The following is a 19744-nucleotide window of genomic DNA, read 5'->3' on the forward strand; positions in this document are numbered from 1 at the left end:
TCGCTCAGGCCTGGGCCTTGAGCACTAAAATTCAGATTCCTGGGCTCAGCCATGACCCACTGGGAGAAAGTGCTAGAGCCACTGCATTTATCGGTCACCCTGGGTGTCTTTTGCACGTGGAGGTTTTAGAATCTCTTTCAGTGGCCTAGGTGCATGCGCGTGTGTGTGCATGCGTGTGTGTGTGTGTGTGTATGAGAGAGAGAAAGAGAGACAGAGAGAGAGAGAGAGAAGGAGGAGAGAGGGAAAGAACGATTTCCTCTTTCCCTCTCTGAGGGTGGGGCTGCTCCAGAGTTCAGGGAAGCAGTCAGCTCTGTGAGCTTGGCTGTGTGTGTGTGTTCATGTGTGGGGGGCGGGCACGGTGTCCCAGGAGGACAGAGTTTGCATTGATGAAAACCCTCCCCAGCCCTTTGATGCCTCGTTCCCTCTGCCCTGAAGTTGAGCAGCTCAGTCCTCGGTGCCTCCCGCCCGCTGGCCACGCTCGCCCCCCGGCCAGGATGGCGTCCTGTCTGGCCCTGCGCATGGTGCTGCTGCTCCTCTGTGGGGTCCTGGCCCCTGCGGTGCTCACAGGTAAGGGTGCTCCCTGCCACCGGCCTCCCGAGGCGAAGAAGCACCTTAAGGCTGGGATCTCTCTGAGGCCCGCCAGGCAAAGCCATTCACCGGGACAGGGTGACCATTTGGGGTGATTCCGGGAAGGGCTCCTCCGGGACACAGGCTGGCAGCTACGCGTTGGAGGCCTCTGGGAGTCGTTCGTCACAGAGACTGTGACCTCTGAAGCAGGACGGTGACTTGGGGAGCAGGGCAAGGGACCTTAGCTGCCCAGGGGAGGTGGGGGCCACTCCAGCACCCTAAAATCTGAAGGAAGGCCTTGAGAATCTGGGTGGGAGTCGGGAGGGGGCACCAGGCACGGGGTAGGCAGCTGACGGTCAGAGGCCCCAGGTGTTAGGTCCGTGGACCTCTGCCATTTACGTTTTGAAGCCCTACAAACCCTTCCCTGCTGGTTTTCTCAAATGTCCTTTGAGAAGGAAGACCCGGGTACTATTTCCATTCTGGGAAAAAAATTCAGGGGGGAGCACAGGACCAGAGACACCTCTGTAAAACCAGGAGGATGCTGGCCCGATGCTACCACACTAAGGCTTGAAAGCGGCCGAGTCTGGGGTCTGGCGAGAAGAGTCCCACCAGCCTCGGAGTGGCGGGTTCCAGGGGACCCGAGCCCCAGTGTGGACACGGCTGTGGGGCCCTGCGCCGGGAGGGGCTGGCCCAGGCCGGCTGCAAAGCCTGAGAGACGAGAGGCACAGGCTTCCCAGGTGGTCTCTGTCCTGGAAGAAAGCCATCTCCTGTGGCCGGGAGGGCTGGGTGTCAGGGCTTCTGTGGGGAGTCCTGGGGCTGGAGAAACCAGTTGGGGGGCCCTGGAGACCCTCTCTGCAGCGTGGGTTTTGGGGGCGTCTGCGGATCTGGGCGTCGTGTGGATATGTGCTGGGGAGAGCCGCGAGAGGAGGTGAGGCCTGGGGTGACTCCCGCAGCCACGCACTCGGGCACAGACCCCGGAGGAAACGGGGTGGAGGGCAGTGAGGATCCTGTGAGCCCCTGGGCTCTCTCCAGAAGCCCTAGAAGCAGCTTGCAGGCTGGCTCTGCTTCTGGTTCTGTCCTCCTCGCTGTTCCTCAGGTGCTCTGCGCCTCTCCCCTTCCGTGTAGCCATGATAACCCCAGGGCCTCTGCCTCCCAGGCGGGAGAGTCTCTGTAGGTCTCCTGGGTGCACAGGCTCGCGGGCGGGGCCAGGCGGCTGGCGGCCCTCAGTACAGGTTGGGAGAACGTGTGGAAACGTCCCCAGCCCCTCTGCTTGGTGCAGGAGAGTCTCGCGGCAGAACCCCCTCCTTGCCTCGCCTGCCTTTGGGTGGGCGAGCCAGGGGCCTGGCGCGGTGCCCAGGGCCCTGGGGAAGTGACCCAAAGTAGGGTGGCATCTTCCGTGGCTCCCGTGGGCCCCACCCACCCCAGTGACATGGCTTCTCCAGCCCGGTGGTCAAAGCGGGTGGAGGCGAAGGTGCTGGTGCCCTGTCTGCCCCTGAGTCTGGGGCCCATGTGGGCAGCTTCTGTCCCATTCCTGGGTGCCCACGCAGCCAAGCTCTTCCAGCCGAGGCTGCCGGCCAGAGGTGCCAGGTTGGACGGGGCGTACACAGCCTGGGCGGGTAGGTTTCCTCTGCCGCCACAGGAATGCCGGGCACAGCCTCGTGGTGGGCGGCGTAGGGACCTCACCTGGCCTCACCTCCCGACTCCCCTGCACGGGTCCTACCCGGGGGGCAGGCAGGCCAGCCCCACCCCAGCACCTCTGGGCTCCAGCGGGGCTGCTGCTCCTCCTGCCGTTAGGGGCGAGAGCGTGGTGGGGAGGCTCTTAGCTGCCCCACCCTGGGCTAGAGGCTCAGAGCAGGTGTGCGCCTGGCCCGACAGGCCCCTGGCCCGCTTGCTCGCTGGGCTGGGGTCGGTCCCAAGCAGGGACGCCGGGGTGGCCCCCATGGCTGAGACCCAGGCCTGGCCTGCCACCCTCCCTACTGGTCGCCTGTGGCCACAGCTACTGCGGTGGAGGGAGCAAGCCAGGTTGAACGGGCGGGAGGCCAGGGCCCCGATGAAAAGGCCCTTCATGGCCACACAAAGGCCGTCTGTGAGCTCGGGGCCCAGTGGTCAGGGTGAGCGTTAAACAAACTTATTTACCGAAAGGCAGGGCGGCTGGGGGCAGTGGGGCTGGGGCTGGTGCAGGGAGGGGGAGCCCACAGTGCCCAGGCCTGTGGCAAGGTCAAAAGGCCCCCACTTCTGGCTTCTCCGGTCAGAGCGGCGGAGTCACAGGATGTGCTCACACCAGTCCTTGTCCCCCCATCTTCTATCCTCACGTTGCACCTCCGCCCGCCTTCCACACCTACCCCTCTGGGTCCCAGCCTCCACACCTGCCCTCACACCAGCCCCTCTGCCTGGCACTTCTGGCCCCACCTTCCCCCCTCCTCAGATGGGGCCTGCAGTGGGGAACCCCCCGGAGAAGTGCTCCTGTTCCCGGCTCCCCACAAGGGTAGGTTTGGGGGACAGAGCTGTCTCCCCCGTCACCCCAGTAAACTGAGCAGCCACGGAGGCAAGTAGACAGGGACAGGAAAACGCCCGCCCCCTCTCCCTGGCAGCTGCACCCCCGTGGTGGGAGGGCTGGGGACTCAAGTTCAGGCTGTGGTTCTGGCCCACGTGTGCCTTGGGGATGCCCACCTGGGCTGGCCGGGAGCCTGGGGCCCCGATGAGTCCGTGCAGCCCGGATCAGCCTTGAGGGGGTAGGGGGTCTCCTGTGATGGTCAGTTGTGGCAGGCGCGGAGCCCACAGAGTAGCCAGGGCCATGCTGTCCAGGCCCGAAAGGCCTGGGGTGGGGGGCAGAGGCAGCAGCTTGATGATGGCCTTGACAGCATGGTCACCAACTTGGAGGGCTGGGAGAGGCACAGCCCAACCCCCGTTTCACAGGTCAGGGAGGGCAGGCCAGCGGCTGAGCCAGTCTGCTGTGGTCCCGGGGTGATGGAGCCAGATTTGGACCCAGACCTCTGGTTTGGCTTCCCTGATGGCTCAGAGGTGAAGTGTCTGCCTGCAATGCGGAAGACCTGGTTTCAATCCCTGGGATGGGAAGATCCCCTGGAGAAAAGGAAAGGCTACCCACACCAGTATTCTGGCCTGGAGAATTCCATGGACTGTACAGTCCATGGAGGTCACAGAATCGGACACGACTGAGTGACTTTCACTTTCACTTTGCTTTGATTTGGCTCATAGCTCAGCTGGTAAAGAATCCGCCTGCAATACTGGAGACCCTGTTTCAATTCCTGGGTCGGGAAGATCTGCTGGAGAAGGGATAGGCTACCCACTCCGGTATTGTTGGGCTTCCCTTGTGGCTCAGCTGGTAAAGAATCTGCCTGCAATGCCGGAGACCTGGGTTTGCGAAGATCCCCTGGAGAAGGCAATGCACCCCACTCCAGCACTCTTGCTTGGAAAACTCCATGGATGGAGAAGCCTGGTGTGCTACAGTCCACGGAGCCGCAGAGTCGGACATGACTGAGTGACTTCACTTTCTTTTCTTTCTCTGATTCTGAAGCCAGTGGGGCAGCCCCTCAAGCTTCAGAGACTGGCTGGGTTTTGGAGGGTGTGCGTGTGGCGGGGTGGGTGGGGTGGTGCGTGTATTACGCCTGGGCTGGTGTGTCTGGCAGGAAGGGTCCAAGCTTTTGCAGGGGAGGGACAGACAGGCAGAGGGGCTGGGTGGGCCTCCCAAGTACCTTGCTCAGAGGGCCCCCTTCTCCCCCAGAGATGGCCCCTCAGGCTCTGGCAGAGGGCAGAGGGTGACAGCCAGCTCTTGGGAGAGAGCCCCAGCTCTCCAGGCACTGAGGGGCCTGTCACCCCTCTCCCTTGTGGAGGGCCTTGTGGAGGCTTCCCTGGGCCGGATGCCTGGCATTTAGGGGTGAGCTTTGGCTGGAGGTGGGACAGGGAGGTGCCTGGCTGCTGCTCTGTCTTGGGTGTGTGGTGAGCAAGTTGCAACCGGGGGGCCTGTCCATTTACCTGGGAGACTCGCAGTCTGTGAGCCTTAGACCCCAGGGCCTGCCCAGTGGTGGGTGGCAGATGTTCAGTCGCTCAGTCGTGTCTGACTCTTTGCGACCCCATGGACTGCAGCATGCCAGGCCTCCCTGTCCCTCACTGTCTTCCAGAGTTTGCCCAAAGTTCATGTCCATTGAATCGGTGATGCTATCCAACCTCAGACCCAGGCCTTTCTTTCTGCTCAGCCCTGGGGAGCCCGCGGCAAGCATGCCAAGGGCATGGAGCCCTCCGTAGGCAGGTGGCAGACCTCAGCCCTTCCAGGCAGCGACAAGGGAGGCCTGACAGAGTCACAGGGAAGTCACTGAAGTGGGTTCTGGAGCAGGGTGGCCCCCAGACCCCAGCACTGCAGCTCAGCCGGGGCCCTGGAGAGAGGTGCTTCCACCCACTGAGTGCAGGGACCTTCGACCCCTGGGAGGTCTCCTCGCCAGGGATGTTTCGGAAAAGGGGCCCAGGCCGGGGCAAGCCCTGGGAGCATGATAGTAGTGGTCCCTGCCTGCAAGCCTCGCCTCACCACTGATCCAGCCGAGGCCTGAGAGAGGCAGCCAGGGACAGGGCCTGGGGAGCTGGAGACCCCGTAAGGCTTTATCAAGAAAAGATCTTAAGTTTATAGGAAAGTTACAGGAATAATCCAATCAATTCCAGTAGACTCTTTTGGACTCAGCGACCACCAACTTTTTGCCATATTTTCTCGTCTGTCTTCCTGTCTGTCTACTCGCTCACCTAACTGCTGAACCATCTGACAGTTAAGCTACAGACACCGCGCCCATTTGCCCCTAAATACTTCTGAGAACAAGGGTATTCTCTTACACAGCAGAGTCAGTTATCCAAATCAGGACGTGAACAAGGATGCAGTGCTCTTCCCTAAACTGCAGCCCGGCTCACAGTTCACCAGTGGACCCCACAGCGTGCCCTCCAGGAACTCACGCTGCGTGGCGTTGTCACAACTCCTCAGTCTCTACTCCGGAACAGCCCCTCACTCTCTGTCTCTTGCGACCTTAATATTTTTGAAAACCTAGTTATTTGAAGACTGTCCTGGAATTTGGCTTTGGCTGTTCACTCATGATGTGCCCCAAGTGGAAACTGTTGGCAGAAGACCCCTGCAAATACCTTTGTGTCTTCCCAGAGCACCCCCTCTCCAGGAGGTGCTGAGCCTGGAAGCAGGGTGTGGGTCTGGCTTGTCTGTGCCCAGGGCCCGGCGGTGGGGCGGGGCAAGGCTCGGGGTTGGAGGCTCCAAGAGTGAAAGGCGCCTCAGGAACTGGCAGGGAGACCAGTGCTCAGTCCTGTCCGACTCTTTGGCAACCCCATAGACTGTAGCCCACCAGGCTCCTCTGTCCATGGGATTCTCCAGGCAAGAATACTGGAGTGGGTTGCCATTTCCTTCTCCAGGGGATCCTCCCAACCCAGGGATTGAAGCCGGGTCTCTTGCATCTGCTGCACTGGCAAGTGGATTGTTTATCACCAGCACCAGGGCTGTACTGATTGAACCACAACTTCCAGGGAAGTTTCTGCGAAGGCACAACCTGTGACTGAGTTGTCTGAGGCTTCGGTCCCCAGGAGCACTTAACTGCCAATGCCCACCTAAGTTTACCCTTAGACCCGGTCTTCTTGGAAGCAGGGTCACACAGTTCCCTGCTGGTGTCACTGAGATGCTGTCTTGCGATGCCCACTCAGCCCATTCCAGCATCCCTGGATCACACCCAGATCACTCAGCAGCTGGGGTGGGAAGCCTGGAGCCTGGTCTTGAACTTGACTTGGGGTCTGAGAAGGCTGGATGGGCCCAGGGCTGGGGTGTTGCTGTGTAGCTCCTCAGGCTAGGATTCTTGAAGGGGGAGCAAGACTGCGGAGTCTGGGGCCACAGAAGGGTGGGGGTGGGGCTGGAGTTCCCATGCCAGATTCTCATACTGCTCTCTGGGGCCCCTGTGTACCCTGAACCTGCTGACCTACCAGCAGAGGAAGGGTCCTGCAAAAAAAAAAACACTGCCCAGAGGCTGCCCTGCTGATCCAGCCCCTGCCAGGGTTGGGGTGTGGGGCTCCTGGAGCTTCCCGAACTAGCTCCGCAGACACCCCTGCTCAGCCCTCTGGCCCTGTCCGGTCTGGAGTGAGCAAAGCCCAGGCATCACAGTTTCTCCTCCGGCTACAGAGGCTCTTGTGCTTTAAGCCTCAGACACTGGGGGGGCGTGTAGACGCATGTGAGGGAGCAGGACCCCAGACCTTGGGGCTAGGGTCAGGGAGAAGCAGGGCTGGCCGCCCAGGGGTGGGGGTGGGCCTCTCCTCTCCACCTCCCACGACCGCTGCCCCTCACCACCCGGTGGGCAGAGTCCCTGGTCTCCGGACAGGACACTGCTTTCCTGTCCTGGCGCCCTCTCCAGGGTGAAGGCTGCCCTGTGTGGGGAGAGGACCCCTTAGAAGTATCACTGCCCCCAAGCCCACAGACCCCCAGCAGTTCAGCTGCGGTCCGCAGGCCCTGCTGGGGGGCGTCGTGTCCCCCACTGTTGTTCCCCTCCACGGTCCCTACTGCCCTTTCCTGCGAACCCCCAGTTCTCCCAGCTTTCTCCTGAGGGTGGCCCCCGCCGCCATCAACCTGTCCCATCCTGGGTGGGAGGCAGCCTGGCCCCAGTAGGGGGTCCAGGGCCACACGTGGGCCGCCCCCGCCCCGCCACGGCCTCCGGCAAAGCACCGCGAAGCGCCCCTTCCCAGTCGTTCAATGGCGGGGACGTCTCGTCTGACCTACCGCCCGGGGACCTACTACACCTGTCCTTGGCCTTGCAGCCGAGGGCCCGCAAGAGCCCGCGCCCACCCTGTGGAACGAGCCCGCCGAGCTGCCGTCGGGAGAAGACCCCGTGGAGAGCACCAGCCCCGCCTGGGAGCCGGCGGTCAGCGGTCCGCCCGCGCCCACCGCCACGCCGAGCCCCGAGGACAGCACCGCGCAGGAGCGCCTGGACCAGGGCGGGGGTACGGCGGGGGCGGGAGGCGGGGAAAGTGGGGCGGAGGCGGGACATTGGGGGGTAAGGGGCGGGGGGCGCGGGCCGGGGGCACAGTGTGCGAGGGCGGGGGGTGGGGGGGAAGGGATGGGGGTAGGGGGAAGGGATGGGGGGCATGAGGAAGGGGCAGTAGGGCAGGGCCGGGGGCAGGGGTGGGGTGCCGGGACTGGGGTGCGGGTGCGGAGGTGGGGATGGGGGTAGGAGTGGGGGGCGGGCCGGGAGGAGGGGTAGGAGGGCGGGGCTGGGAACAGAGGTGGGGTGCGGGTGCGGAGTGCGAGGACCGGGGTGGGTGTGCGAGGGCGGGGGTGGGGGTGCAGAGGTCGGGGGCGGGCCAGGAGGAGGGGTAGGAGGGCGGGGGCGGGACGTCGGGGGTGGGGGGCGGGCCGGGGGGAGAGGTTGGGGGCGGGCCTCTGGCTGATATGGGGACAGGGGTGGGTGTGCGGGGACGTGGGTGCAGGTCGGAATGCGAGGGCGGGTGAGGTGGGGGGGCGGGTGCGGGCGGGCGGCGGGCCTCTGGCTGACCCGGCCCCCTCTCCCCGTCCTCCGCAGGCTCGCTGGGGCCCGGCGCCATCGCCGCCATCGTCATCGCCGCCCTGCTGGCCACCTGCGTGGTGTTGGCGCTCGTGGTGGTCGCGCTGAGAAAGTTCTCCGCCTCCTGAAGCGAATAAAGGGGCCGCGGTGCGGCTCGGCGGCACCCCAGGTGCGCGCCCCCCGAGTCTCCTTGTGTCCGCTCGTGTGTCGGCGAGCGGGGTGGGGATTGCGGGGGTGTCGCCGTGCTCGCGGGGCGCGTGCGGGAGTGCACATGCGCCGGGTCCCCCGCGGGCGTGCAGGTGCGTGCAGGGGCCGTCGGGGTGCGGGAGCGGGCGTGCGGCGCGCTCTGGCCAGAGTCCGGCGGCGGCGGCCCCTGCTCGTCCCCACTCCGGACTGCCCGCCGCCTGCCTCCCACCGACCCCTCCGCGGGTCCGGGAGCGCTGCGAGGGAGCGCGGACCGGCGGGAGGCCCCCAAGGCTGGAGAGGGCAAAGGCCAGCCCCGTACCCACCGCCCTGCTTCTCGCGGCCTCGCTGAGTCCCAGCGGGGTCCGCGTGACTCACGGGCGTTCCCGGCTTCCAATCAGATGATTGGTTTTGTTGGTGGGGGGCATCTTCAGACTCCGGCAGCCGGGGCGCTTGTCTGTGGGGTCTGAGCCCCAGGCCCGCACCCTCCGGACCCCTGGGGACCCCTCGACCCCCAGGAGCGAATGAGACACGCGGTGAAGCCTGGGTGTTGTGGGCCCCTGTCCCCGCTCCCCAACGCAAGCCCCAGACGGCCTCCCTCGCCTGGCCGGGTCGAGCTCCAGGGGACAGTGGCAGAGCTTCTGGCACAGCAGGCAACCCCACGCGGGACGGCTGTTTGTTAGGAAACAAAAAGGGCTTTCAAGCTCGACCCTCCTCATTTCAGCCCTGAACTCTTGGGGGCTGGACCAGAGGCAACACCCAGTCTCCCAGCTTGGCTCTGGCACTGGCTCCCTGGACAGGCCCTCCGCCTCCCATACCTCCCAGGAAGCCTACCTTTTGTGATTTAGAGAGGGATTTGAAATAGTGGCTTACCTGCTCTGGATGCAGCAGGAAAGAAGCTAGAACGGAGTCTTGCAGTGAGGACCCTAAGGCCTGGGGTAGGGGGGCTGTCTGCAAACCCCAGGGATGGTTTAACACTGGGGCCACAAGAGGATTCTTCTGAGTGAGCGCTGGAGAGAGGAGCTAGCCTTCTTCCCTTATTTTTTTCACCATTATTTCTAGCTACCTGCTTGGCCTCGTTGGTTTGTCTGAGTCCCTGACCACACTTGTTCAGGCCAGTTTTCTCCACCTGGATACTCAGATGACCATACGTGGTACCCATTCACACTCCCCAAGACACATCATGGCTTCAAAGTTTCGGCCTATAAAAGACTGTTGCAGTGCTGACCGGTTTTCATGAAACTGTGTACAAATTATTACATGTAACCTCCAGTAGACAAAGCCTCGTTAGAGCAGATGACACAAGTCACAATGCTGTCTCCCAGCTCCAAAAACAAAAGCTGGATAAAGACTAGGACCAACGACCCCCCACCCCCAGCCAAGAGCAGCATGGGGCTCAGAAATAGACCCTCTCCCCTTTCCCCAACTCCTGGGAAACTCAGGTGCAGGTAGGCCCCTCCTCCCCGCCCCGCCCTACCCCAACTGGGGTTGCAGCAAGGAGGCACCAAGAGCATCAGCCCCTCACTGGGATCCGGGGGTCCCTCCCCAATTGTACCAGCATGTTACACGGGTCTGAATCTTTCAGGGATTTATCCAGTTCTCAAAGGGTCTGAGGGCCCCAAAACCCCAACCATGTTGTGATTTCTGGGAAGATGCTCCATCTAAATCCTGGGCTTCTGATCAGTGTCCTGATAAGGAGGGCATGGCCTCTGGCAGGGTTGGTTTCCAGGCCCTCCCCTGTTCTCAGACCTGGGGGGTAGGGGGAGGGGAGGGAAGGGGCGTGGCTCCGAGGACCCACTGCAACCTCCAGGTAACTGGCTACCGCCTCTGAAGATAGGAAGAAGTGCCCTGGACCAGTGGCTGGCTGGATTGGAAGCTGAAGTCTCAAGCCTGGTGGTCGGATCCCCTATGGGACCACAACGCCCCCCATACCTCTGTCCCACAGTGGTCTTCAACCCTGCCTCCCCCATCGCCTCAGACAGCTTATTCTGTTTGTGGAGTCCCTCACAAGTGGAGGTCCAGACCCACTTCCATCCTGAGGCCCCATCCTGGCTGCTTCCTCCTCCACGGGAAGCCACCTCAGCTGTCTCCTGGGACAGGCCGCCTCCACGGCCGGGAAGAGGGCTCTTCTGTCCCTGCCCAGACCCAAGCACTGCATTCCTGTGTGCACCAGGGAAATAAAAAAAGGAGACCTTCCTCTCCTTGATTTTATACATGATGCTTCTTTTAATGCAGCCAAAAATGATATTTGCTTTTCTCGGAACCATAACCCGTACAGGATGCAGTGGCCAAGTCATTCCTTTGTGACACCAGGGCTCCTGAAGGGGCAGGTAACAAGTTATATCCAGCCGGTCAGGGAGCCAAAGGCGGCGTGGGCCCTCAGCCAAGCTCTGGCAGGCCTGCCGTGAGGCAGAGGCCAGCCGTGCAGCCAGAGGCGGGTGGAGGCTCGGGGGCAGAGGCGGACAGAGGCGGATAGTCTCCTGGTCCTCTGAACGGAGACCAAGGGCCGCTCATCAAGCGCATCAGGCCAGGGTGGTCCACGTGTGCGCCTGGCCGAGTCTGACAGCTTCCGGGGGGAGAGGACACGTGCAGGGAGTCGTGACACCTTCACCTTCACACTTGCCCTGGGCCCAGGGGCGCCCCAGGGTCTGGGGCCTCTCAGTACCAGGGGCGGGCCCTGGAGCCTGCCCATTGTCTGCCTTCCAAGAGACAGAAGAAGAGGTGGTATAATACTGTTTAAAATACACTTTCTCATCTACAAATGCAGCAGAGGGATGTGGGCACCCTCTCTCCAGTGGGTGAGCGAGGGGCCAGGACACATGAGCACGAACCACGTGGCAGGGAGGGGGTGGGGCGACTCGGCAAAGACCACCCCACCCAGGTCAGGTCACACCCTGCTGCCTGGGGAGCGGGGCCTTCCCCCAGAACTCCTCCACTGTCCGCTGGGGTCTGCCTGCCAGGCCTCGTTCCTGCCTACATCCCTCCACCAGGCAGGGGGTGGGGGGGGTGTGTGTGTGGGGGTGCGGTCAGGGGTCATTGCCGATTCCGGCTGCCCAGCTTCCTGCGGTCCTTATTCTGGCTGCGCTGAGGGTCGTCCATCTTGTGGACACGGAAACACTCCTTGAGGTTCTGGGACCGGATCTTGGGGTTCAAGATCTCCTCGGTCATATTGCTGGGGAACCAGCCTCGCTCCTGGTCATGCAGACGCTCGCCAAAGATCCAGCCTGGGAGGGAGGGGAGACAGCAGGTCACAAGCTCTCTCCAAGTGGCCTGGGCTGGGCCTCCCTCCGGTGCGTGGGGAGCAAGCGGAAGGGAGACTCGGGAGTCCGTCCAGCTTTCCCAGGGGCCCCCTGCCCTCACACTCACTGATGGAAATGCTCAGACCGGGTGTATCCCCCAGAAGCTGGGGGGAGGGGTGCAGCCCTCCTGGGGAGCTCAGTGCCTGTGCACAGGGAGGTGGAGGAACCCTCCGCACCCTGTGCCATCGTGGTCCCATGCGTATTGACTCCAGGACCCATTCCCAAGCCCTCAACAATCTCAGACTGCCCCACCTGTGGCCAGGAGACCCCAAGGGCCACCCCCAAAAGCGAGAGGCATTGAGGGGCTGGTGGGATGGCAGCTGGCCCAGGACGCCACCGTCACCCTCTTGTTGGGCAGCCCTTCCCTGAGCCTCAGACTCCTGAGAGCTGGGTGGTCAGCTGACCGTGGCCAGGTCACGAACCAGCCAAGTGCCCTGACTCTCTGCTCCACCCACCCCTGCATCACGGCGTCCTGGTGGTGGGGGGGCGGGGGACGGGGTGCTGTGGCCCAAACTGCAGACCCCGCCGGCAGGTCCTTGGGCAGGGCTGAGGCCTGGGGTCGGTGGGGCTGGAGCATGTCTTCTGCAGGCCACTAGGAGGGGTGGCAGGCTGTTTATATTCTGGGGATGGGGGGAGAGGGCAGGAACCACAGCTCGCCCAGCGCTGGGTGAGCCCCTAGGATTTGTGGTGGTGGCCATGGTCTTCCCCGGAGGTCACCAGCCTGTGCCCTTCCAGCCAGGACCTCAAAAAAAGGGGAGGAACTGGGGTGGGGAGACATGCAGTGTGCACTTTGGGGATTTAGATTAGGAACAACTGATGTAGAAATAAGGGGTCCGTTTTCCAGGAGGGGGTAGCCAACCTCTGGCGCTGGTGTCAACAGCAGGAGTGGGCAGGAGCCCCAGGGGGTGGCTTCCTGGCCCACGTGGGACCATAGGCCTGGTGTTCACAGGCTCATCTGGAAGCTTGCTGCAAATACAGGTCCGGGTCGGGGCGTTCCTGGTCTTCATCCCTCCCACCATAATGGGGAGGCTGATGCCAGGGCCGGACGAGGGGAAAGGGCACTGGGTGGGCGCAGGGAGCACACGGGGAGAGGCACCCCCCTACCCCGGGGCCCCGTGGGGTGGGCGCAGGGAGCCCTGCGGGCAGAGGCGCCAGCCCCGGGCCTCACCGTCCTCTGTCTTGTCCAGGATGTTGAGGATGTCGGCCAGCTCCAGCGTCAGCTCATCCGGCTGCTGGGCCACATACGGGTGCACACACTGGACCTGGGGGCAGTCTGAAGGGAGGAAGGGGTGGCCTGTCCTCATCACGTGGCACCTGCCCTGGCTGGGCACCCGCAGAACCCGGCCCCCAGCAGTTATCAGGGACACGCCCCCCCACCCCCACCCCTCCACCCCCACCCAACCCCATCCAGGAGACAGGGTGGACCAGCAGCTGCTGGAAAAGGGCTCATTGGAGGGAGGGGTGGGCGTGGCTCCAAAATAAAGTCAAAACAGCCGGGAGTTCTGAACAAGTCATAGCTGGTGCAGGGATGAACAGGCTGCCAGTGTGGGGGGAGGGGCGGGGAGGGCTCTTATTTAGCCTTTGAAGGAGGCTCCTCGGTCCTGGGCTGGGTCCTGGGAGCGGCCTAGGGACGTCCGTTCAGGACTCGGTGAACATGGTCAGGATGGCGCTTGAGCCCTTTCCTATTTTGGAACGTTTTCAGACGATCAGGCGCCCCTGAGAACACTGGCGTTTGCCTCCTGGGCCCAAATCCCTTCGGTGTCCTTGCAGCACCGGTCACTTAAGACCTGCTGACTTTTATGTCTTCATTAACCGTGGAAACGTTTGCAAAGCTCAGGCACACCGTGTCCTCCGTGGGGTACCGAGCTTGCATCAGGGTGCGAAGGACCTCTGGGCAGTTGAAGCAGCCTTCCAGAGGCCTCAAAAGCCCTTTAGGTGGAGTGCAGAGGCCCCTGTCCGAGGCTGACCTGCAGAGTCCTCCCTGACCATCATCTGCCCCACCTGGCGGGTACCCCCTCCCCAGTGGGCCGCTTACCGAGCAGCCGGGACGTGAAGGAAACGAACTTAGTTCTTCGGTTGGGGGCCAGCGAGGTCATCCAGCGCTTCATCTCGCTCCTGGGTCAGGAAGAGAGCAGATGCTGCCAACACAGAGCGTCAGCACCCACCCGAGGGGAACTGCAATGCCAGGCACCCGGCAGGCTGGCCCTGGGGTCCCGAGCTTGGCACCAGGGAGCAGGCCAGGCGGAGCCCTGCAGAACCTCCCTGGGGGCATCTTTCAAGTCAGTGGGTGAGGGTGTGTGAGCCCACGACACCCAACGTTCACCTAGAGGTGAGCCCTGGGTGGCCAGTTGCCCTAAGCCACAATCGTGGACTCGGAGAGGTTGACGCCACCCCGTCCCCCCGAGGCAGTCAGAACTGGGCTTGATGTGCTGGGTGACACCTGTGAGTTCTGGGGTGTGGGGGGCTGGGCACCAGGCGTCCCAGCTCCAGGGCTCACAGAGCATCGCCCCGCGTGGACCTGGCCATCGTTCTCAGAGCCCTGGGGGTGCAGGGGAGACAGCCTGGCTGCTCAAGGGTGGTAGGTGGGCCCGAGACTGCCCAGCAGCGGCAATTCACTGGTTGGCCTGGCCCAAGGGCTCTACAACAGCTCATCAGAGTCTGAGGCCCAAGGGAACACACACACACACACACACACACACACACACACGCACACACACGCGCACACACGCACACACACGCACACACACACACACAGCCAGCAACGCACTCACCCCCAACCCCGACACACAGGATGGAAATCCTCTGGACAAGGCCTGGGGGAGGAAACACGGGAGCTGGGCGGACAGTGAGCCCCAGGAAAGGGGACGGCCGCCCTGGGCACTCACTGAGAGGACGCCTTCAGCATGTAAGTGGCCTCCCGATCGTCTGAGTTCTCAAGCAGCCGTAGAATGAAGACGTTGGCCAGCGTCTGGCCCTGGTCCTCCAGTTCCTCCGCGCGCAGCAGGCCTCGCGGGGCCGAGTCAAACACCTGGTACTTGTCTCTGGGGACCCAGGTGGCAGGAGGGGCTTGTTGGTCCCCAGGACGCTTGGATTCCCAGGAGACCTCCCACCCCAGCCCTGGCCAGCGGGACCGGCCCCACTGCGGCTGCTCCTCACCGCCTTCGGAAGCTCCCCACCTGACGCCTGTCCACCTCACCCCCAGCCCCCCACCCGCCCCCACCCCTGGCGTGGACGGTGGACAAGGGGTCTGCACCCCTGACACAGGAGCTGCTGGGCACACCCCGGGCAGCAGGCACTGAGCTGCAATACTTAGGAGAACCACCCGCAGTTGGCAGGAGGGAAAAACCAGCGAAGCCCAGGGGTTTAAATAAACTTGCCCGAAGGCCCAGGGCACTGCCCCCAGGCCCCGGTGACTCCCCGCCCCTCCCGCCTGCCGCTCACCCTGGAATCTGCCGGCAAATCACCAGCAGGTCGTTGAAGAGAAAGAGGTAAATCTCCCGGAAGAGTTTCTTGGTCCGCAGGGTCCGCGAGGTCTTGGGGCCGGACATCTGCTGCAGCTCGCCCTGCTTCAGCAGCCAGCGGGAGTGTGAGATGATGGGCACCGACTGGGGGGCGGGGGGGGGGCATGTCAGGGGAGGCTGTGCCCTCCGCACCCTGCCCCAGCTCCCCTGGTACTCCGACTGGAGCGGTAACTGTGGTAACGGGTGTTGGGGACCACACTGGGCCCAGGACACGGGCACTGGTGGGAGGGATGGGTGGGTGCTGGGCACACGTGGGAAGGGTGTGTTTGTGTGTGTGTGTGTGTGTGCGCCTGAGTGGGCAGCTGTGTACTTGTCTGTTGTTTGTGTGTCCTCGTGTGCGTCTATGTATACGTGCTTGTGTCCAAGTGTGTCTGTGTGTCCTGTATGCGTCTGTACTCACGGGGGTGTGTGTGTACATGTGGGTGCCTGTGTGTGCTATCATGCCTCACCAGGCTCAGCCTGAGTGATGCAGAATCAAAGGAGGGTTCAAGTTCTAAGGGGAGAGGGGAGAACTGGGACCCCAGGGCTAGGAGGCCGGGCCTGCATTCCCCCACTCCACGGCTCTGGGGCGATTACTCGGCACTCAGCACTCAGCCCTCAGCCAGCAAGTGGAGCTACGTGAGGCCTCCCCACCACCCCGAGGTCTGCATCTTCAACTGAGGCTCGGCACCCAAAGAACCAGCGTGACCCCACAGACCCTCGGTGGGCACCATGCCCTTCTGCCCACGTCACCAGAAACCCTGGGAGCCCTTAGGGTCACTGGTGCCTGAAGCTTTACACAAAATTGGGGAAGAAGGTGGGTAACTTCCACCTGATTTTCAAATCGCCCAGGATTAAGAACCCCTGGACTGGTTCATGTCCTGTTCTTCTTTCAAGCTGACTGTTCAAGGTCACGCAGCCGGTAACTGAGAGCAGGCCGCTTCTGGGTCCCTGCACTGCCCCACAAGAAAACAGTCTAGGCCAGTGCGATGGCCTGGTGATGGGGGCAGGGGAGGGCCCTCCGCTAGGGGGTCAGGGAGGGCCTCAGTGGAGGTGGCACCATGCTGAGACCCAAGCATGGCCATTCAGCGGGCCTGGCCAGTGGCCTGCGCCCCAGGCCGGCGGGCGGGGCCGGGGACGCGTGGTTGACCTTGATCTTGAACTCCATCTTCTTCTGGATGCTGATCATCTGCTCCGTGCGGCTCATCTTCCTGACGCCCTCGTTGCATGCTTTCACCACCTGGAACAGGAAGGCAGACACATCAGGCCACACGCAGCCAGCGGTCTCTGGCCACGTCCTTCGGGCACTCTGTCCACAGCTGAGACACTGACTGGCCAGTCTCAGTGGGGTCTCAGTTCCAGTGGAGAAAGCTGGGGCCTTGTCCTTGGCGGGACGCGGACTCCAGAGAACACAGAAAGCAATGCTGACCCCTTGCATCACCTAAGAGAACGGTTTTCAGCAGGATGTCCTGTCTCATCTGTCAGCCTGGAAATGCCTGAGGCCTGGGATTCGGGCTCTGTCACGTGCTGCAAGGGGAGCACAGGTCCCCCCAAGCTTCCTGGGAGGCCACCCGGGTACCAAGAGGCCAAATGAAAGCAGATTTTCTGCGACCTTGTTCCAAGGACTCAATATCCGCTCCGGATCACAGGTGTTGAGAACAGGGCCTGGCGCTCAGCATGCAGAAAGGAAGACAGCGCCCAGAGGTGCGTGTATGGGGTATCCCCTGAAGTGGTTGGAACGAGGAAAGCTGTCCTCAACCTAAATGTCTGCCGATGAGGCAACTGGGATTGATTAGTGCTTGTAAAGCCACATAACCCTGTATTCTGAAGTCATGAAAAAAAGCTCAAGAGAATGTGTTAGTCACTTAAGTCGTGTCCGACTCTTTGCAACTGCAAGGACTGTAGCCCACCAGGCTCCTCTGTCCATGGGATTCTCCAGGCAAGAATGTTGGAATGGGTAGCCATTCCCTTCTCCAGGGGATCTTCCCGACCCAGAGATCAAACCAGGGTCTCTCTCACTGGCTGGCGGATTCTTTACCGCTGAGCCACCAGGGACACCCACGAGCGCCGAAATGGAGGGCAAAGCCAGCTTGTAAGCCACAAGCCCCTTTTGCAGGGAATACAACCGTGTGTGCAGGCCTCCATCTGGAAGGGTGGGCTCCAGCGTGCTGGCAGTGGGTGTGGGAGAACTGCGGATCCTTGCCGCCTTTCTGCTTATGAACAGTGTGTGAATCCGTATTCACCGTTTTTATAAATTAGGGGAAAAAACCCCACCTTTATAAAAAATGATAATAAGAAGCAAGAGTATACCTTTCATTACAAGGAAATAAAAAGGGAGAGGAAGGCAAAAAACAACTTGAAAACAGAGAACACTTGTGGGTGCCCCGAGACCGCTTGGGGCCCCGTGGGAGCTGCGATGGAGCTCCCGTCTGACCAGCTGCGTGTGACCAGGTGTGGCAGAGGGCCTGGGCAGAGGCAGCCAGGCTGGCAGGCAACTGGCCCTCCCTGACCAGCCCGCTCAAGGCGCCGGCCTTTCCTCAACTAGGCTGGCAGGGAAGTGCCATTTCCCCCAGTATTCAAAGGGTATAGTTGCCAGAGGGATTTCGCAGCCACCTGGCCTGGAGTGAACGACAGAAGGAGAGACCTGGGGAGAAATGACTGCATTCAGTTACAAAGTCCTCGTGGCTCAAAGTGAGAGGGTAACAGGCAGGGAGCCCAGGGGTCTCCAAACGGAGGAAACAGGCTGCAAGAGTCAGACATTTTTTTATCTCTCCCTTAAGCGGCAGGAAGAAACAAAACTACATGTGTCAGATTTTTTTCCTCCCCTATACAAAATTAAAAGGAGGTTTCTCTTAAAGTTCTGTGTTGCCATGACGACACCTGGTTCTACCTGAACTTCTCTCAAGCTTTGAGCTAACCAATGTGGTTTTCTTACTGCTACTGCTAAGTCGCTTCAGTCGTGTCCAACTCTGTGTGACCCCATAGACAGCAGCCCACCAGGCTCCCCCATCCCTGGGATTCTCCAGGCAAGAACACTGGAGTGGGTTGCCATTTTCTTTTCCAAAGCATGAAAGTGAAAAGTGAAAGTGAAGTCACTCAGTCGTGCCCAACTCTTAGCGACCCCATGGACTGCAGCCTACCAGGCTCCTCCATCCATGGGGTTTTCCAGGCAAGAGTACTGGAGTGGGGTGCCATTGCCTTCTCCGTTTCTTAAGCTATGTTAATGAAACTATGTATTTGCTTTGGAATTTGCCTTTATTCAAAATGGTTCCACCTAAGATGAACTTTTTTTCTTTTCTCAAACCTTGGGCTGATAATGGCTCAATAAACCAGCATTCATATCAATTGTTTTATGGCCGAGGAATGACACACCCCATTCCATCCTATCTCAAAAATGCATATCGTGGGACAGAGGCCTGGTGAAACTGCCTCAGCTTTGAGGTGTCTCTCTTATCTGATTAATAGCTTTCTAACAGACAAAGTCCTGAATATTCATTGGAAGGACTGATGCTGAAGCTGAAACTCTAATACTTTGGCCACCTGATGTGAAGAGGTGACTCATTTGAAAGAACCCTGATGCTGGGAAAGATTGAAGGCGGGACGAGAAGGGGACAACAGAGGATGAGATGGCTGGATGGCATCACCGACTCGATGGACATGAGTTTGAATAAAATCCGGAAGTTGGTGATGGACAGGGAAGCCCGGTGTGCTGCAGTCCATGGGGTCACAAATAGTAGAACACGACTGAGTGACTGAACTGAACCGAACCGACATAAAGCAGTTTGCTAAAAACTAGCAAGGGGGCACGCTTTCTGCTCCCTTCTGATGTCTATGTCAGAAGCTTTGTCTATCTCTTTTATACTTTAATAAAACTTTATCACACGAAAAGCTCTGATGATCAAGCCTCATCACTGGCCCCGGATTGAATTCATCTCCTCCGGAGGCCAAGAATCCCGGCGTCTTTCATGGCTCAGCAACAACCTTTCAGAAATGGCTCAGAACCACCACCCGACAGCTATGGAGGCTAGTCCTTTTACTGAGCTGCTGCCGCTGGTACGCTGAGTGGGAAAGAATTCTTAACACTAGGCGCTGTTACAGGGTCACCAGCACGACAGAGTGGCCTCCCACACAAATGCCAAGAGTGGGCTCGCAGCGCCAGTGGACACCAGGAGCAAACACACGTGGCGGCGCTGTAAGACAAACGTTTTAAGACAAATCCTTGAACATCCGCCGACCCGTCCCGCCCAGCATGTGCTCTGCTGACAGCTTCCAGGAGGAAGCTCTTCTGGTCGAGGATCAAGAGCGGAGATGGTTTCTCTCCACTCTGGGGCAGCAAAGGCCCAACTTGGCAGGGCAGGCACATCTCCTGCAGCTCTAGGGCTGAGGGCTGGGAGAGAGGTGGGAATGGGAAAGGTGGGATGGAGGGGACTGCAGTAGGAAGCCCGGGACAGAGCTGCCCAGGGCCTAAGAAGAGCCAGAACTGTCCTCAGAACGTGGGTGGGGAGGGAAAAGCCGGAGCTTTTTTGACACTGGAAATGGGCAAGGATGAAGGCGAGGCCTCCGAGGGCCATGATGGAAGCAGTGGTGTGGGTTGGCGGGAGAGGCCCACAACCATGTCTGTGGGTACAGGGCGCCCGCTGGGGGCCTGGTCCAC

At 61.2% G+C, this 19744-nt stretch overlaps 2 protein-coding genes across 7 annotated transcripts in view; one reads left to right on the top strand and one right to left on the bottom strand.

The window, feature by feature from the left end:
• The first annotated feature begins 309 nt into the window (after nucleotides 1-309).
• SNORC (secondary ossification center associated regulator of chondrocyte maturation) lies at nucleotides 310-8292 on the top strand. The gene is made up of 3 exons (XM_027538372.1): nucleotides 310-567; nucleotides 7366-7548; nucleotides 8127-8292. Exons 1-3 carry the CDS (start codon nucleotides 339-341, stop codon nucleotides 8234-8236), a joined length of 522 nt encoding a protein of 173 aa, XP_027394173.1. The 5' UTR covers nucleotides 310-338; the 3' UTR covers nucleotides 8237-8292.
• A 2198-nt stretch (nucleotides 8293-10490) lies between these two features.
• The window catches only part of NGEF (neuronal guanine nucleotide exchange factor), a 128187-nt gene continuing 118933 nt past the window's right edge, over nucleotides 10491-19744 (bottom strand). For 4 of the 6 annotated variants that reach the window (XM_027537943.1, XM_027537940.1, XM_027537942.1 and 1 more), the window contains 6 exons: nucleotides 16241-16330; nucleotides 15032-15195; nucleotides 14476-14631; nucleotides 13626-13705; nucleotides 12759-12863; nucleotides 10491-11515 (listed from right to left, as the gene is read on the bottom strand). In XM_027537943.1, the coding sequence (XP_027393744.1) occupies nucleotides 11325-11515; nucleotides 12759-12863; nucleotides 13626-13705; nucleotides 14476-14631; nucleotides 15032-15195; nucleotides 16241-16330 (786 nt within the window). In that variant the 3' untranslated portion in view covers nucleotides 10491-11324. Of the gene's footprint in view, nucleotides 11516-12758; nucleotides 12864-12986; nucleotides 13273-13625; nucleotides 13706-14475; nucleotides 14632-15031; nucleotides 15196-16240; nucleotides 16331-19744 lie in introns of those variants that run through there. The other 2 variants (XM_027537944.1, XM_027537945.1) reach the window with 2 other exon arrangements.

Source organism: Bos indicus x Bos taurus, chromosome 3 (genome assembly GCF_003369695.1).
Source record: "Bos indicus x Bos taurus breed Angus x Brahman F1 hybrid chromosome 3, Bos_hybrid_MaternalHap_v2.0, whole genome shotgun sequence".
NCBI lineage: Eukaryota > Metazoa > Chordata > Mammalia > Artiodactyla > Bovidae > Bos > Bos indicus x Bos taurus.

Excerpts from the sequence above, each read along its gene's own strand:
- SNORC (XM_027538372.1), top strand. The coding sequence starts at position 339 with ATGTGTGGGGGGCGGGCACGGTGTCCCAGGAGGACAGAGTTTGCATTG. Across the intron at positions 568-7,365 it reads GGCCCCTGCGGTGCTCACAG|CCGAGGGCCCGCAAGAGCCC; the intron begins GTAAGGGTGCTC and ends TTGGCCTTGCAG. Across the intron at positions 7,549-8,126 it reads GCGCCTGGACCAGGGCGGGG|GCTCGCTGGGGCCCGGCGCC; the intron begins GTACGGCGGGGG and ends CGTCCTCCGCAG.